The sequence below is a fragment of the Catharus ustulatus genome, chromosome 8, assembly GCF_009819885.2.
Source record: "Catharus ustulatus isolate bCatUst1 chromosome 8, bCatUst1.pri.v2, whole genome shotgun sequence".
Lineage (NCBI taxonomy): Eukaryota > Metazoa > Chordata > Aves > Passeriformes > Turdidae > Catharus > Catharus ustulatus.
The window spans coordinates 31629345-31647425 of record NC_046228.1 but is presented as its reverse complement, the minus strand read 5'-3'; the positions used below and the strand labels follow the sequence as shown (position 1 = coordinate 31647425).

Below are 18081 nucleotides of genomic sequence, written 5' to 3'. Positions count from 1 at the left end.
CCACCTGCCGTGCCCTGGCTCTGCCCATGGCCAGGGGGGGCTCCCAGGGACAGGGGTGGTCCTGCCCTGCCTGCCCAGCTGGGAGGTGTCTGCAGAGGAGAACAACCAAGCACTTGGAAATAACAGCAACGGCCTCACTCCGTGATTTTTGCACCTGGCCTTCTTTAGCTGCTGGCCCAGGACCCGTCAGGATGTGTCCCCAATGAATGGGAATCAGCTTCTCCCATCTTGTGCTGCAGTTTTCATTCCAGATGGATCCATGCTCAGCAAAACCAACCCTCTCCTATGACCTGCTCTGCTGTGGCCAGGGCGCATTGTCCAAGCCTTCGTCTATGACTTGAAAATATCCTTGCAAAAGGGCTTTTTGAGTGGTTTTTAAGTAATTTTTTAAAGTATTTGGAACAAAGCTGTGTTTCACCCCAAGGCAAATGCTGCAGCCTCCATGGGAGCTGACAATGCACCAGCCTCATCCAGCCATGTCCTCTAACAGGAAGCCAAAAGGGATATTCCCATTTAGGATTTTTTAAGGAGTGGAACAGCACTATTGCTGCTCATCATAAAATAACCCAGTGTTGAAACCTGCCCCCCAGTCAATCCAGGTGGTCACAGCAAAACACAGATGTTGTATTATCATGTCAAACCAGCATAGTGTCCTGATTACTTCTGATTAAAATATGTGGACTTGGGGGTTTATAGTCTATTTATTAAAGACATGAGACTGGAATTTGTACCTCAACTGATGCATCTCATGATTTAATATATTCTGATCTCGATACTCTACAAAACACTCACTTTTAGTACAAATAAATATTTATATGTGTAAGTAGCTCTCACTTGGTGATTTTTGGGTGGAACTCTGCTCAGCCTGGGCAATGCTGCCCAAGCCTCTGGAGCCATGGAATTAAAGCAGCTACGTTCCAAACCATGCTGCTTCTCAGGCTTTTGAGGAAGCTGCCAGAGGGTTTGTGCTTTGAAAAGGACTCCCACAGCAGCAGCAAGAGTAGACAAGTACGGAAGAGTTCCTGGAGAAGCGGGAATTGCACTCCAGCTGCAGTAACTGCCCCAGGAGCAATCAGAAATAACTCCTTGTGGCTCTTCAGTCAGCCCTGAGGGGCTATGGGCAGCAGGGAAAGGCAGCTCCGGGCAGAGGTGCCCAGAGCCTGGGGTTTGGAGACACAGATCAGAGCTCAGGCAGTGCGCAGGGGCTGCCCCGGGTCTGTTCCTGCTCCTCCGTGTGACACTGAAACCCCCTCGAGGGCACACTTCACACTCAAAGCCAATCAAAACCTGCCTGGGGTTTCACCAAGCAGGAGGAGCTCCCCAGGCTGGCATTTCTCAGGTGTAACTACCCCGGAGAAGCAGCACCAATGGCAGGTGTAAGGTTACTCATGGAATCCCAGAATGGTTTGGAAGGGACCCTAAAGCCCATCCAGTGCCCCCCCTGCCATGGGCAGGGACACCTTCCACTGTCCCAGGGGGCTCCAAGCCTCATCCAGCCTGGCCTTGGACACTGCCAGGGATCCAGGGGCAGCCACAGCTTCTCTGGGCACCCTCCCAGGGAACAATTCCTTCCCAATATCCCCTCTGTCCTCCCCTCTGGCAGTGGGAAGCCCTTCTCTGTGTCCTGGCACTCCATCCCTTGTTTCCATCCCTCCAACTCCATGTTTCCTGCAGCTCCTTCACGCACTGGAAGGCCACAGTTGGGTCACTCCAAAGCTTCTCCTCTCCAGGCTGAATAATCCCAGCCCTCCCAAAGCTGCTTCATCCCTCTGAGCATCCTGGTGCCTCCTCTGGACTCATTCCTGGATCCCAGGCCAGCACTGGGCACTCACCCCTGGCACAAAAGTGACTTGTGCATTAACATCCCAGATCCTGGACTTTACCCATTTCCATAGCCCACCAGTTCTGCTGTGCCTAAATTCCTGCACCCTTTTGTTAGACCACTGTGCATCTCCCATTGCTTTGTGATACAGGGAAGAAGTCTAAGCAATCATTCAATTATTTTTATCCTCCCCCTTCCTTTTGGTTTTAAGATTAAATTGGGACAAACTCAGCCCTGCTGCGTCACCCAGCCAGCATTCCAGAGGGCAGGATAACAGGGAGCAGGCTGAGCTTGAGGGACACTGTCACCAGCCCCTGACACCATGTCATGGCAGGGCTCCAGCCCCCCTTATTTCACTTTATTTTCCTTTGCAGTGCATTTGGTTTTACATCATTCTGTGCCCCCAGTGTTTCCCTCCCATCACAGGCAGCAGAGCTGTGACACAGCGTCCCAGCCCTGGGCTTTGAACAATTAATTCCCTTTAGAGATTTGGGGTCAATCAGTGCACAATTCATAGCATTATATGAAAAAAAGCCCAAGCTCTTGACTATCTTTGACAATAACTTTACAAAAAAAAACCCCAAAAAAACCCCAAACATTTTTGTCACTCACATTGTAACCCTTGGCCTTTATCGCAACAGAACGTTACAAGAATTCACCAGAACTGGTACCAGCAAGGACAGCACGTTGCTAAAACACATCAATAAGCCAAAAGCCATCTCCTCCTCTTTAAATTCACAGATCTGAGCGTGGGACAGAGTCAAACATCACACAGTGTCCCCCCCTGCACCTCAGGCCTGTGACACTTCAGTGGACACTGCCACAGTGGGGCTTTCAGAGACCAAGGGAGAAGCAACTCCTTGGGACAGTGCACAGGAGCTCAGAAAGCTCAGGCTTCAGAGAGCTCAGAGGACGTGGGACTTTAGGGAAGAGCAAGTGGGATTCTACTCTAACTGCTCACAGGAAGGGAAAACCAAAAATAAAATCAGCCTTCATTTAAAAAGCCTTCAAAAGCAGAATTCATAAAAAATTAAAAGTATTCAAACATTCTTACAGAGTAGTTTACTATCTTGACTAAATGGCACCAGTTTTCAAGTGGTCATGTGGAAGAAAAATCAGTAGCATATCAAATGTTGCTTTGTTCTAGGAGCAGTTTCTATCCTGGCATTTGCTGCTAAAAGGTAGAAGTGAACTGAGTATTGAGGAATCTTTCCCCTATGCGCTTCAGATTTGGTTTGCTTCAGGAAGTAGAAAAGATTTTCCATACTCAAGTTATCTACAGATTATGTCTATATATAAAAAAAAGTGTGGCTATGTACAGGTCTTGCACTCACACACCCATTTGTACACACACAGCCCGTGCCAGGTCCTGCCCCCTTCCCCAGGAGCACCCACTCCTGCTGGAAGGCTCCAAGGGATCCCTAGGGACAACACACAAGCACTCGCTCTTGGTCTGGCCTGAATTGTTCCACTCGTGATCTGTGCTTCCACTTCCAGTTGGAATTGCAATAACTTAGAGGTTGTTGTTGTATAAAAATGTAGAACTCCCTTTGCCACCCCTGCTCCCACCCCCTGACACTGGTTTTGCTAACTGATTACAGAAGTCAAACTAAATCACATCAGGAACTGCAAACACACTCTCTTGTCTTAATCGAACACGATCTCCATGGCCAGGTTCTGCATGGAGACATCCTTGGATTTCCTCATCTTCTCGATGGCCCTGTGGAGATCCTGCTGCTGCACGGGCCGGATCTCATCTTCATCGTGCCTGGGGAAGAGAGAGAACAGCCAGGTGAGGGTCCAGGGCTGTGCTGTGACAGCTGTGCCAACAGGCAGCAGCCATCCCTGCAAACAGCAGCTCTGACATGGATCCAGCATCATGCTGGAATCACAGAAACACTGAGGCTGGAAAAGGCCATGGAGCCCAAGCTGTTCCCAGTGCCCACCTTGTCCCCAGCCCAGAGCACTGAGTGCCACCTCCAGCCCTTCCTTGGACACCTCCAGGGATGATGACTCCAAACCTCCCTGGGCAGCCCCTGCCAAGGCCTGAGCACCCTTTCCATGCAGAAATTCCTCCTGCTGTCCAAGCTGAGCCTCCCCTGGCACAGCTTGAGGCCGTTTCCCCTTGTCCTGTCCCTGTTCCCTGGCAGCACAGCCCGACCCCCCCTGGCTGTCCCCTCCTGTCAGGGAGTTGTGCAGAGCCACAAGGTTCCCCCTGAGCCTCCTTTTCTCCAGGCTGAGCCCCTTTCCCAGCTCCCTCAGCCCCTTCCCCCAGCTCTGTTCCCTTCCCTGGACACGCTCCAGCTCCTCAATGCACCCATGCACATTGCTGCAAGCATGGCAAATACCAAAGGGATGTCCCAGCACTGTGTCAGCAGCACTGAAGCCTGGCACTAACCAGTGCAGCAGCAGGACTTGGTGGCTCAGGCTACCTCCAGCTCGGGCACCTTGGAACAACCAACGTGCTGAGCCCATTTTCAGTGCCAAAAGGAATAACAGTAACTGAGTTTGGGGTGGGGAGATTTGTGTATAGTGGCAATAGGGCATGAAAGCAGGACACTCCTGCACTGTGTGACCCTCCACCCAATCCCAAATGAGGCAGGGAACACAGGGAGCAGCTGTGAGTGTGCAGCAGGGCCCCACGTACACGTCCTCCTCGCAGGCGTTGTTGACGTACTCCCGCACGCAGAGCAGCGCCGCGTCCCGGCACATCTCCTTCAGGTCGCTGCCCGAGAAGCCGTCGGTCTCCTTGGCCACCTGCAGCAGATCCACGTGCCTGTCCACCTGTGGGAAACTCGAGGTCAGGCCATGCACACTCCAAAGCCACTGCCTTGGGTTACCACCAAAAGCGACAGTCACCTCCAAGAGTTTTTACCTGCTCTGAGATCCATCTTCATTTGACATTTTTGGGGAGCTCAATTATTCCCTGACCCTTTGAACCTCCAAGTGGTTCACACCGTTACAGGAAACTGATGTTTCAGTTCATGAGACTCTGCCACTGGTTCAAAACCCCACCAAAACTCCTTATATCCTGTACTAACCACGCTCCTGCAGGGATCTGCCTGGCCTGGCAAAAACTGGATCCCAGGAACACTGACCCCTTTTCCCTGGAGCCCACATAAGTGTCTCAGAGCTCTGCTGTCTGGACACCTATTCCTGCTTTACACAGCCCCAAACCAGGGGATTTAGAGACAAAATAACATGTCTAACTCAATGCACCAGGCCAGGCTGCACTCCTGCCAGTCAAGACCTCAGGTTTATTCCATCTTTTCATGGAATTTCTGATTCTTTTTCCACCATGTGCATCAGTATTTCCTTTTCAAAAAGTTAAAGCCAAGGCAATCTAACAAAAGGCTGAAATTCTGTGATGACTTCTTTCAAGAGGGAAACTATTTCACGGTTTGAGTCAGGCAAGGAAAACAGAGGGCAGGACTCCCCTTGCCATGGGAAGTCTGGACTTGAGAGATCAAATTCCTCCTCCTGTGGGATGCAGGCTGGTTTTTTTATCTCCCTGAAAAACTTACTTGTGTGGTTCCCTGCCAGATGCTGGTGAGCTGCCATTTTTAGGCCTCTTCCAAAAATTTAAGTTGGTTTTACTAATAATAGATATTAGGTTGGAGCTCAGCCTAGAGACACTTTGCAATATTAACTTGAAGGCAATTATGCTCCTCACTAACAGGAGACTACTCACATTTTCATTCTTCAAGATCAGCTTCAAGATCGCCTCTCTTTGCTTCAGAGCCTGAAACAGAAGAGACTGAAGTTACCAGAGGACAAAAATAAACCCTTGTGACATCCCAGGGCATTCAGTCCCTTCAGTGTCCTCACCCAGGACATGTGACACACTCTGAGGAAACCTCTCTGATGGCAAATTCAGTTGCCCAGGTGATGCTTGGGAAATTCTAAACCAGATATATTACACACTGTGTGTCAGGAGGTTACTGATGAATCTGCTGAGTCTTGAGCAGATCCCTCCTAGGAAGGGCAAACACAGGCAACAAAGACTGGGTTTTGTGCCTGCCACACCTCACTTACATCATTAAAAAGGGGAAAAATTACCCCACAGATAATCTGGCAGCTGAACAGTTGCTACTGTCCCAAAACCCACTTCTGCCATTTCCCTCTGCTTTGCAGGTAATTTTTGATGAGTAATCTGGGGCTTTTCACCTCAAACTCAGTTATAAAATCTGCAAGGCTTTCACTCCTGCCCGTGCCTGTTCCCAGCCCACAGCACACCAATTATTTCACCTTCAGTAAGAGTCAGAGCCAATCTGGGTTGATCACAAAGCAAGAGAGAAGCAGTAAGCTCCTGGCAGGGCTGCAGTGGGGTAAGGAAAATCTGTTCCCTAAATGACACCTCCTATGTTAACTCTGATCCTGGCAGAAAGAGCCAATCCCTGTAATATCCCAGGGCACATAATTCATCCTTCTAATGATGGAGTTTGATAGAATGACACAACAAAGTACTCAAATCCACATCCTTGAGTTCAAGGAACAGTTGGAGATGAGAAAGGTGTGTAAAACAGGAACTGCACGGCAGTTCCCAGGTTACAAATGTTATTTCCAAAGGAATCCACTCCCATGGCAGCTCCAACAACACAGGCCTGGGAACACAACTCCTCTCTTGCACAGTCAATAAGAATTTTACTCCTTCGGTTTGGTCTCTGAGTTTCAGCAAAAATGGATAATGAATTCTGTAGCCAGAAGGGAATTGCAACAGTCACGACTGAACTCCTGACAACACTGACACAAAAATGTCTGGTGACATCACCAGGCATTCAAAGGTGACTGAAATACCTGGAAAAGGATGGCAAGAGCAACTTTTGAAGTAAGGACACCATTGTGAGAGCTGCCTCATTGATAAAGAACTCAATAACTGGGACATAAATCATAGAATCATGGAATGGTTTGGGTCCTTCAAGACCAGAGGCAGAACAAACCAGGTTTTCCACACTGTCTGCTGTGGAAAGGCCTGAGCAGAACACAATCACAAACCAGCCCTTGCCAGCATGCAGCATCCAAACAGCTCCTTTCCCAAAGAGCAGGGATGAGAAGCTCATGGTGTTGTTTCTCATGGTGTTGTACAGATAAAATACACAAGGGATCAAAACTTCCCCTTAAAACGCCAAGTTATGGACATGCTACAAAAAACCCAAACACAACTGAGCAGAAAGCAGCATTTCCTGGAAGAAAAGCCCCAGAGCTGTGGATTTCCTGGCTGGTGGGGCAGGGCAGGGAGCACTTACAGGTTGGTTGATGTGGAAGCGGGTGGGCATCCTCCTCATGATGGCAGAGTCCAGGTCCTGGGGCCGGTTGGTGGCTCCCATCACAATCACCTGTGTGACACCAACAGACACCACTGAAACCAGTGCTGGGAAACATCCACAGGCTGGGAATGTCAGCACCAGCCATGGCATCTCCCCCACTTTATCAACAGCATTGACGTTTAAAGAAGTTACAAAAAGTTTTCCTGGCAGTGATCTCAGCAAGGCAGCTGGAGAGAGCCTGGAGCCACAAATACCACCCAGGGGGAGATTTCTACATGAGCCCAACTTGAAAATTCAAACCCTAAGAAGGAACTTAAAACTTCTGCTTGTGATGTCACTTTTGGTTCCTGGTGGAATTCAAAAGGCGATGTTTCAGGAAGGTATTTAAAAACGTGGTGGTTCTGCGCTGTGCTGAAAAAAGAATCATGGGAGGTTTGGGTTAGAAAAGACCTTAAAGGTCATCTTGTTGCAAGCCCTCCAGGGGCAGGAACACCTTCCAGGAGACCTGCAGGTCAGCAGTAGGCTAAAGGTGTCCAAGGCAAGCCCAACACCAGGACAGTGTTTACCTCCTGGAGCACTCCAGCTCTTAATTCCAGAACAAATTTACTCCCCATTCACAGCAGCCTTGTTTCCCTATTTGTTACTCTAAGCTGTGTACATGGTAAACACCCAGCCAGAAGAGTGAAAAACGGCAGGGTGATTAATCTGGGCTGCAGGGTGTTTGCTGCCCTGCTCCTGCCTTTGGGCCAGGAAGGCAGGGCTGGTAGCCCGGCAGAGTCACCCTGCCACCTAGAGGCACAGGATTGCCGGCTCAGGGATGATCCACGCTTCTCTGGGCATTGTTTTCAGCCAAAAGGCACATCCTTCACCTGCCCCGAGCTCCTGCCACGCTCCAGACCCACAGCTGAGCGTGGCTTCCAGGTGGAATCAACACATCCACCTCAACACTGCCTTACAATCTCCTCCACGCATTTGGGATTCTTGTTTTTCTTACAAAAGGCAAAAACACTGCTGAATTTGAGAGACCCCAAATTGTCTCACTGCAAGGAATTAATAATTTCATTTGCTCCAAGGAACTGTCAGTGTATTGGGAAAAAAAAAAAAGATGCCTGGAAGATTATATCTGTTTACAGTGAAGGATTCATACCACTGGGGACTAATGGGGACTTTAACCCTCCTCAGTAAACACACATATATCTCACTATTTTTTACTCATTTTGGGAAAAATCAACTGAAAAGCATCTTTAGCAGCAGCTTGGGAGAAGAGGAAAAGCAATTCATGGAAAAATATACATTAAAAAAGCTGAAAATTTTCAACTGAGAGAATAAGTATCCTGTTTAAGGGCTTTAAGAAGATCATCCCAGGTGACAGTTCAGAACCGTGGCATGCAGGCTTTCTGATACATTCAGTCATTTAGAATCCCAGGATGGTTTGGGATGGGAGGGACCTTAAAGCTCATCTCATCTGAAAAGGCCACTTCTTGATTAAAACCAAAACAAGCACGAAGCCAATCTTCTCAGGAAGAACCATGATCTGTGGATACAACTCCCCTCGTTCCCATAAAGTGCTGGGAATCACTGACAGGTAAAGAATTCTTTGGCAAGTCCCGTTCCATGCACAATATCCCAGCTGAGGGAATCCCAGCCTGTCTCCCAGCAGCCTGAGGACTCACCTGGCAGTTGTAGTCAGTGTCCAGCCCATCCCACAGACTCATGAACTGGGCTTTCATCATGGCTGTGGCCTCGTGGTCGGTGCTCGATCGGTTCCGCAGGAAGGAATCTGTGCCAAAGGGAGGCAGCAGTCACTGCCAATCCAGCTCCTCACCTGGGCTGTTCTCTTCTCTCAGAAATGCATTTTTAAGCAGTCTCCCCTCCTACACTTCAGCCAGTATTCCAGAGCTCTCCTAAAGCTATATTTTACTTCCCAGTATGTGCCCTGACACCAAATGCACTGAAGTGTAGTTTTGCTGAGTTTCCTTGTGAGCCAAAAACAAGTAGAAACTTATTTTATTTGTGAATTCCTCCACTCCCACCAGGAAAAAACCCATTGTTTTACCTAATATGCCACCACTCCTTTAGAATTCTGTTTCTCTTACTGAGCCTTCACTCTTCTTAAAGAAAAGACGACAGCAGATCCATACATCACCGAACCTACAACTCAATGTCACTCTGCTATAGCTACTGATAAAAAAATAGATTTTTACCTATTTCATCAATAAAAATGATGGATGGCTGGAGTTTTATGGCCAGGGAGAAGACAGCAGCAGCCAGTTTTTGGGATTCTCCATACCATTTATCCGTCAGTGTGGAGGGCTGGAGGTTGATGAACCTACACCCAGCTTCCTTGGCCGTAGCTTTGGCAATCAGGGTTTTCCCACATCCAGGGGGGCCATAGAGAAGGACTCCTGGAAAATTCACAGTGTTACTACTCTGCTAGGACAGGCCTGGGGGTGTCCAGGCTCCAGCTTGATCTAGGTCTTAAAAAGTAAGAAACCAAACCGAGGAAACGCTGTTCCATCAAATCAGAGGTTTTAAAATAATCCCTATTAAATTACAGCTCAGAACAGCCAAAGACAGGAATGGTGAAGCTGAGAAAGATTTGAAAGATGACTGGTTTATTGTGCCTGCCCATGGCAGGGGGTGGAACATCATCTTTAAGGTCCCTTCCAACCCAAACCACTCCATGATTCCACTTCATTCCATTCCTAGGACTACAAAGGTTACATAAAATTAACCCCTGTTCATGTCCTGTCAGCACCTGACAGCCCTTGTTTACAGCTCCTTTCAGTCCTGCTAATAAAACTTAGCACAGAGGAGTGAGGGAAGGAAAAATCCATCACACAACAGACACACAGACATTTTAAACAAATTACCCACAATTAAATATGACATCTTGTATTATTTTTAAACTTGTCACAGTCCAAGAATCCACAGGAGTGTTTTTCTAACGCTGTTATAAAGAAAACAATTTCAAGAAAAACATTCATTCAAAAGAGCCCAAAACACAGGGAATTATTGAAGTTTTTTCTCTGTTTATATGAGCAGTGCCCACAAACATCATTACTTTGGAGAAGTGATTTCCTATTAGCTCCCAGCACAAGCCACTCATAAAACTGGGGAGCAGCCCGAGTTGGAAAAAGATAAATAAAAAAATCATTTTTTCCTTCAGCTTATTAGATCATGGCATTCATGTAATTTTCCAGACAGCTTCAGTTTGTGACTTACACAGAAAGCAGCCTGGAAAAAGTAAACCAGCTACCAAAGTGCTGCATTTTCCATCCCTTGGGACACAGGACTGAGGTGGTCACAGATCCAGGCAGTAATTAAGAGCTCCAGAAACCAATATTCCAGGGAAAAAAGCAGTAAGCTTAGGAGGTTTGTCCAACATTTTAGGTTTAAATACTGATTTTTTCTTCTTTTTTTTTTGTTTTTTTGTAACATACAAAAAATACAGCTGTAGGGATTTAAGCAACTTCTGTTTTACTGTGGAAAATTAATCTGCCACCTGCCTCTTAACACTGTGTAACCCAACTCCAGAGAGAACCAAAGGATCTCCAGAGGAAAAATGGGCTGTCTGTCTTGGTGAATTATGGGAATTTCTAGAAATGTCAAAGCTGTAGAGCAGAGTTAAAGCTCAGCCCTGCCAAAGGATAACACAGGGTGTAAAGACAATAAAAATGACAATTTAGGCAGTGAAAAATGCAGGACCCATGGAGATTATAATGGCCTGGAGTGATGGGATGTGGCTTCATGCTGACAGAGAGGAGATTTGGAAGGGATATTGGGCAGGAATTGCTCCCTGGGAGGGTGGACAGGCCCTGGCACAGGGTGCCCAGAGCAGCTGTGGCTGCCCCTGGATCCCTGGCAGTGTCCAAGGCCAGGTTGGGGCTTGGAGTAGCCTGGGATAGTGGAAGGTGTCCCCGTCCATGGCACTGGATGGGCTTTAAGGTCCCTCCCAAACCAAATCATTTCATGATTCTGTAATTAGTGCACAAAAATGGACCATCATAACCACAGTGCAGCTATTGCTTCATTATTAAGATGAAACTTGTTCACCAAAGCATGAGAAGAGGGAAAATCTGAGGGTTTTTCCTGGCATCTGTCCTAATGCACTTTGACCTAACAACCCACTTCCTCTTCCCTTTCTCAGAAAGGGCACCTTTATATTTTAAATACCAAGGGATAAATCCATCACATGATTCCCTTCTTACCTTTTGGGGGCTGTAATAGCCTGGAATTCTCAAACAAATATTTCTTCTTGATGGGTAAAATTACAGTGTCTTTCAAATCTGTGATGACATCATCTAAGCCTGCAATATCACTCCAGGTGACCTGCAAAGCAAAAACAGTGTTGGGAATGATCAGCATGGATCCTGCCAAGGAAAAGCACCCATCAGCTTCACAGGAGTGCCTTGAAAATAAAAGAGAAACCCTCTGCTCTCAATGATGCAGTTTTAGTCTTAGATCACAGGAATATTTCCTGTGTAAATAACGTAACCCAGAGACAAAGGGGAATTTTGCAGGTGTGAGGAGCAGGGAAGTTGCTCACATGCATGCTGAGTGGGTCCACCAGGTGGGCAGCAATGCTCATCTCATACTCAGTCAGCTTGACATTCTTCACTCCTATTTGCTTCATCAGCTTTTCAGCCTGGGGGAAAGCAAACACCAAGAAAATCAAGGGAAAGAACGCAATGCTTCACTGAAAAATCAGCTTTTTTAAAGAAATGCTGCTTGTGGTTTGAAAAGCTTCTCCCTAAGAGGTGAAATCTTGTTTTAAGCAGAAAGTTCTGCTGTTTCCTAATGACTTTGCTGTCACTTGAGTAAAACCAAGTCAGATGTCTCAGTTCCCATCTAAGAAATGCTGGGGCCTTGACATGTCCAAATCCACAACTCCTCTGTTATGACCTAAGAAACAACCAAAACAAACCTTAAAACACAGAGTGTGCCCCCCAGGCCTCCACAGCACTTAGAGATTCGTGTATTTTCACATGAGTCAGGGAAAGATTAATGTATTTTTAAATTCCCAGAAGCCAGTCAATTTCTAGTATGAGCTCAGTGGGTTTTCCCTAATTTACAAGGAAAACTCATTGTGTCAACAACTTGCACCAGTCAATTTCTCTTTCTACTCAAACTTGCAACAAGTCCAACAAGGTTTTGGGACAGTGCAGCCTCTTAGATAACAGCTGGCACTGAACCCATTGGGAAAGCTGGTTTTCAACTAAAAAGCTCATTACAGAAGGAAAACCACCTAAATCTGCTCAAAACCTGTGAAATTCTTGTCAGCCAGAAACCAAACAAAAAAAAAGCTGTCACATTTCCAAAGCAAACCTTTAACTTTTAGTTCTGAAGGGCCCCTAAAGCTTTTCCAGAGCACAAATTGTTCCAGTTCAAGATAGGGAACGAGGCTTTTCATTTTTTCCCTCCCCTTTCCAAGGCATTTTGACTGCTGGTGGAGGTCTTTGCCACTAAGTTGTCAGAAATGCAGACCTTTCAAGTTCTCGTTTAAGTTAAGAATTAAGTTATCTCTGCTCAAGGTTTTCCAAAGCAACCAAGAGACTGATGATTTAAGGCCACTGCTGCTCAGCAAAGCTGTCAGAAGCAGAGAAGGCACCAGGCTCACAGACTTGCTGAAAATCAGAGCCAATAGCAGCCTCCAGACCAACAGTTTTGCCACCACTTTAAGCTAGAAACTGTAATTTCTTACAAAATTGTCATTTATTATATACTGCAACTTGTTATAAAACACAAGCCCTGAGAAGACCAACACCCTAAACCCTGAGACTGACTAAAGAACTTCAGTTTCCCACCAGCACATTCCTCAATATCCCAGGGAAACACTGCAGAATGGAATCCTACCTGCTTCTGAGCTTCCACCTTCTGCTTCCTGGTGGGGTCGATGGCATCCACCATCCATTTGATGGTGAAGTAGGTGACGGCCCCAAAGATGGTCAGGCGGAAGATCAGCCCCACCACCTCATTCCTGCTCAGGGGCCGCGAGAACGCCTCGGCGTGCACCATCCTCCTTCCCAGCTCTGAGGGGAACAGGGAAGCACAGAGAGGGAGAGAAAGGAAAATTAGAGCTGAAAAAAACCCACCTGCCTTGTGGCTAAATGTTGTTTGATAAAAGCTGTTTTGCAGGGACTTTGGACGAGGGATGCAGAGTCAGGACAAGGGGGAATGGTTTCCCACTGCCAGAGGGTAGGATAGATGGGATATTGGGAAGGAATTATCTCCTGGGAGGATGGGAAGCCCTGACACAGGGTGCCCAGAGAAGCTGTGACTACCCTTGGATCCCTGGAAGTGTCCAAGGCCAGGTTGGAACAAGTTGGGATAGTGGAAGGTGTCCCTGCCCTGGCAGCAGGGGGAAATCTAAGGCGCCTTCCACAGAATCCTGGAATTCTGTGCTCACAGTGGGCACAGAGTTGACATTCCCTTCAAGACTGACATTTCAGGACTGCTATTGACCCTGAATGCTGAATCCTGGAGCCAGGGAACTCCATTATTTAACCAGAGAGGTCTTTTCCCTAAGAGGAAGTTTACAGGAAAGGCACCCGGCTGCCACATTAAGGAGCAATCAACAACTCGCATTTGATTAAAACGAGGTTAAGAGCTGCAGCCTGCACCTGGCAGGATGTATGGGGAGTTATTAATATCCCTGGAAACCTGAAAATGCTGGATGTGGCACACAGCTATCCAGGGAAAAGCCTGACTGCTGCATGAGCCAAGCCCAGAGAGCATGGCACCCTCAATCTCGGGACCATAAGGCACAGAGGAAAGAACTTTGCTAAAACACTGGAAAAATGACTTGTAAAATCAGAGTCCACTTCCTCCTCAGCTGCTGGGGGGGATCTGCTTGAGAATCCCCAGATGACTCCTTGGGCACTGCCCCATTTTCTTGATGCAAGGGCACAACCAGCAGCAATTCCTTTGGCAGCTCCTGACACTCCCTGGCTACTCTCCAGACCAAGCTAGCAGCCAGGGCAACGCTGGAGCACCCACAGCCAAATTATCCCTGGATCCCCCTTCCTAGGGCAATGCTGGAGCACCCACAGCCAAATTATCCCTGGATCCCCCTTCCTAGGGCAACGCTGGAGCACCCACAGACAAATTATTCCTAGATGCCTGCTAAAGGGTCTAAGGAAGTACTTCAGAGCTGGAGGATTCTGTGTGTCCTCGTTAGCCTGACTTATTAAAATGTAAGTCACTGAACAAGGAGAAAACCTCCCCAAAAACCCCGTGCAGAAAACTCCTTCTTATGCAACCCATGCCCTGAGCGACAACCGAAAGGAAAAGCTTGAACACGAGAGAAATTGAAGCATAACCTCGCTGAGCAAAGTCCTAATAACACACAAACGCTAAAGCCTGTAGGAACTCAGCGATTCTTTTCCCTGAGGCGTGGACTCTTCACTAAGGGCCCGCTGCGGCTCCGCTCTCCCCGTACAGGCGCAAAAGGGAAACCAAAAGCGGCAGCGGCGCTAGTTACTGTTCCGCTCCGAGGGCAAATCGAGGCACTGCCAGGAAACGCTGGCCTGCCCCGGGCCCGGGGAGCCCCGCAGGGCCCGCCCCAGCGCGGGGATCCCCCCCGGGGCCGGGCAGCCCCCGTCACGGCTGTCCCGGGCAGGGCCGGGCCGCGCCGCCCGTGACCTTCCCGCCGCCCGGCAGGTGCGGCGCGGCCGCCCTGCCGCTGTCCCGCCGGGTCACTCACCGTGAGGCGGCTCTCCGGGACACGGGGCGGGACGAGCAGCAGGAGGAGGAGGAGGAAGAAGGAGAGGAGGAGAAAGGGCAGGAGGAAGAAGCGGAGCAAAAGCCGGCGGCAGCACCGAGGGCCCGACAGCGGCGGCGCGTCCGGCGCTTCCTCCGTCCGGGCGGCGCTCGCTGCTCCGCCCAAAGGTTCCGGCCGGCGGCGCCCGCGAGAAGGTTCCGCCCCCCGGCAAGGGGCAGCTCTGGGCTGGGAAGGGCCGGGATGAGCCGGGATCGGCCGGAACGAGCGTCAGCGGAACGGAGCCTTCAGCGCGGCTCCACCGGCACCCCCGGGGCCATGGCTGCCGGCCACAACGTGTAATGACAGCGGGAACTCCCCACTACCGCATGGAATACACAGAACATAACGTGTACAACATGTTAAGAGAAATATAAAATTATACGTATAAATATAAAATAATACATATAATACATAAAACATACACACACATACACATTTTATATAGACAGATATGTAATTTACATACGTATAAGTATACCTAACAGATATAAAACATGCCTAACATATTTACAACATATACCTAGTGAAAGAAGAATGTCCAGGAAAAAAGTGAAAATGACAGGATCTCTCTAATAGCCATAATTAACCCAGAGTTTTGGCAATTTCTCTTCAGCCTTTCTGCTCTGGAGCCAAGGTTTTCCAGCGACAGGACGAGAGGAAATGGCCTCAGGCTGTGCCAGGGGAGGTTCAGGTGGGACATCAGCAGGAATTTCTTCACGGAAGAAATTCGATTTGATCAGGCAAGTCCTCCCTTTCATGCTGCTCCTGCAGGCTTTGATGGTAAAAAAGATTACAATCTTCTAGAGGTTTTTGTTTTTCAATTCACGTGGACCATTGTGTTCGTTCATTCCTGAAGGAAAATATTTAGGACCCTACTGCTTTTCTTCCCACTCCTAAAAAAAAAAAAAAAAGAAAGAAAAAAAAAAAAGTGGCATCTGTTCTGCTGCAATTAAGGAGAAATGCAAACACACACACACAGAAACTTATGTTTTGTCACTGCTGTGGTGGCAACCTCCAAAAAAATCCCATCAAAAAAAATACTTTTAAAAGATGTGGGGAAGTGCAATTTTTCAGAAGCCAACCAGGGCCATAGCAATGTAGAATGTGTGGATTGGACTGGGCTCCAATAAACCCAAATATTGAGGGATTGTGATCAGGATTGTGACTGAGCTCCTTCCCAGAGATCATGTTTCCATTCATAACTCCAGTGAAATGGACTGTCTGGAAATGTACTGGGAATCATGGGGTTATACTGGGGGGAAAGGAGTTTGTAGCAGCTCTGTCCCCAAGCCCTTGGCATGCCTTGGATCTTGGGGGATGCTTCCCTCCTAAAGATAGATCCAGAAGGTGGGAACACAAGCAGAATGAGTTGGATGGCTGGCACCAAAACCCAGCTCATTCCTCCCTGTGCCATGGGCAGGGACACCTTTCACTGTGTCCCAGCTTGCTCCAATCTGCTCTTGGACACTTCCCAGGATCTGAGGACAGCCACAATTTTTTTGGGTTTGTAGCTGGAGGAAAGAGGGAGTGTGGAAATCGAGGGGGCCAAGAGGGACCTCTGTGCTTGCTCTTTGAGGCCAGTGGTAGCACAAGGATAAATGGTTGCAGACCAGTCCCAAATATATTTAGCCTGAAAACCAGGAGAAGGTTCTGGGAACAGTTTCACAGCGGGAACAGTGGTGGCAAAACATCTCAAGATGCAACTTGATACATTTCTGAAAGGAATTATATAATAGAGCATTTGCAAAGGCTGGAGGCTGCAGCAGCCTGGGAAATCCCTCCACCTGATGTTCCACTTTATTTTGAGCCCTTAAAGGTAATTTTCCTGCAAAACATCAACGCTGCTAATTCCCAAACAGTTACAGTTCTCAGTTTAGAGTGCGAAGAGCCTTGTACAATGGGGTTTATCCCCCAACGTTTTAGAGTTACAAAGATTGATTTAGAGATTTATAGACGGGGCTTTCTTCCTGCCAGGATAATTGTGATCAGTGTGGGAAGGAGAACGGAGTGGGAGAGGAAGCTCCATGGAAATCCCACGGGCTGCTGGGCCAGACGGCCCGGCCTGGGGAGACTGTCGTGTCCCTGTCCCGGAGCTTGGCTACCCCAAGGACAGCAGGAGGAATTTCTCCACAGAAAGCGTGCTCAGGCCTTGGCAGGGGCTGCCCAGGGAGTCCCCATCCCTGGAGGGGGCCAGGGAAGGCCTGGACGTGGCACTCAGTGCTCTGGGTTGGGAACAAGCCTGGGCACATCGGGCACAACCTGGACTCGATGATCCTGGAGGGCTTTGCCAACCTTTATGAGTCTCTGGTTCCGAGGACAGCAGGTGGCCCAAACCCCCTTCCCTCCGTGCCCCGGTGGCTGCAGGAGGCGACAGGCGCTCACTCCCCGCGGCTTCTCCCCTGCACGCCAACCTCGGGGCCGTGAGGGGAGGACGACGAGCGCCCTCACGACGCCGGGCGGACCCTCCTCCCGTTCCCTTTCCCCGCGGGGCCGCACCGAGCCCGTTCTTCCCCTTGCCTTCTTCCCTCCCAGCTCGGCTGAGGAAGGAGGAGAGGCGAGCGGGCGGCAGTCCCAGGGGCTCTGAAGGGCTCGGGGGTCTCAGGAAAGCTCGGGGGGCTCCAGGACCGCCCGGGCCCCTGACGGCCCCTGACGGCCACTTCCGCCCGCGGGGGAGGCGCCGCCGCCAGCGCCCACGTGACTGACGCAGCACCCCCGCCACCTCACTTTACCGCCCGTATCCCTCCGCTCGCCGCTCCCCCCTCCCCCGCCCCCTCCCGGGGCCGAGGCGGAGCCGGCGGGCGGAGGGGTACGGACGGCGCGCGCAGTGCGATCCGGTCCCCCACTCCTCCCGGTCCGCCGCGTCTCCGCTTCTCCGGCGACGGGGTGGGAGGGACTACTTTGTGTGTTGGCGGATGCGTCGCGTGGGCGTGGCGGAGCCGCCCGCCGTCCCTCTCGGAAGCCGCGGCCATGATGGGCGCCCCGCGCCGGCGAGCGCTGCGGGCCGGGGGATGAGCGCGGCCGTGCCGCCCTGAGGAGCCGCCGCCGGGAAGAGCCGAGGGAGCGACCGCCCGGCCCCCGGGGCGGGGAGCGGAGCGGGGCCGGGCCGGGGGCGCGCCCCGCGCCGCTGTCACCATTGCCGGGGCCCGGAGCGCCGCAGAGCTGCTCCCCCCGCCGCCGCCGCGCTCGCCCCAAACACGGCGGCGGCGGCGGCACCGCCCGCAGGGGCTCGG

General features: G+C 49.8%; 1 protein-coding gene and 1 long non-coding RNA gene across 2 annotated transcripts; both read right to left on the bottom strand.

Moving 5' to 3' along the window:
• Positions 1-2147: 2147 nt before the first annotated feature.
• ATAD1 (ATPase family AAA domain containing 1) lies at positions 2148-14959 on the bottom strand. Its single transcript, XM_033066691.2, has 10 exons — positions 14795-14959; positions 12946-13121; positions 11639-11737; positions 11301-11421; positions 9294-9494; positions 8763-8869; positions 7069-7158; positions 5514-5564; positions 4470-4606; positions 2148-3590 (listed from the first exon to the last, which is right to left on the bottom strand). Exons 2-10 carry the CDS (start codon positions 13105-13107, stop codon positions 3470-3472), a joined length of 1089 nt encoding a protein of 362 aa, XP_032922582.1. The 5' UTR covers positions 13108-13121; positions 14795-14959; the 3' UTR covers positions 2148-3469.
• A 93-nt stretch (positions 14960-15052) lies between these two features.
• Positions 15053-17496, bottom strand: LOC116999563. Its single transcript, XR_004418581.1, has 3 exons — positions 17144-17496; positions 15372-15744; positions 15053-15170 (listed from the first exon to the last, which is right to left on the bottom strand). It is a non-coding gene; the product is annotated as an uncharacterized LOC116999563 (long non-coding RNA).
• Positions 17497-18081: the final 585 nt, after the last annotated feature.

Coding starts and splice junctions, on each gene's coding strand:
- ATAD1 (XM_033066691.2), bottom strand. CDS start 13,107: ATGGTGCACGCCGAGGCGTTCTCGCGGCCCCTGAGCAGGAATGAGGTG. Junction 11,738..12,945: donor AGGTGGAAGCTCAGAAGCAG/GTAGGATTCCAT, acceptor GCTTTCCCCCAG/GCTGAAAAGCTGATGAAGCA. Junction 3,591..4,469: donor AACGCCTGCGAGGAGGACGT/GTACGTGGGGCC, acceptor TCTCTTCCCCAG/GCACGATGAAGATGAGATCC.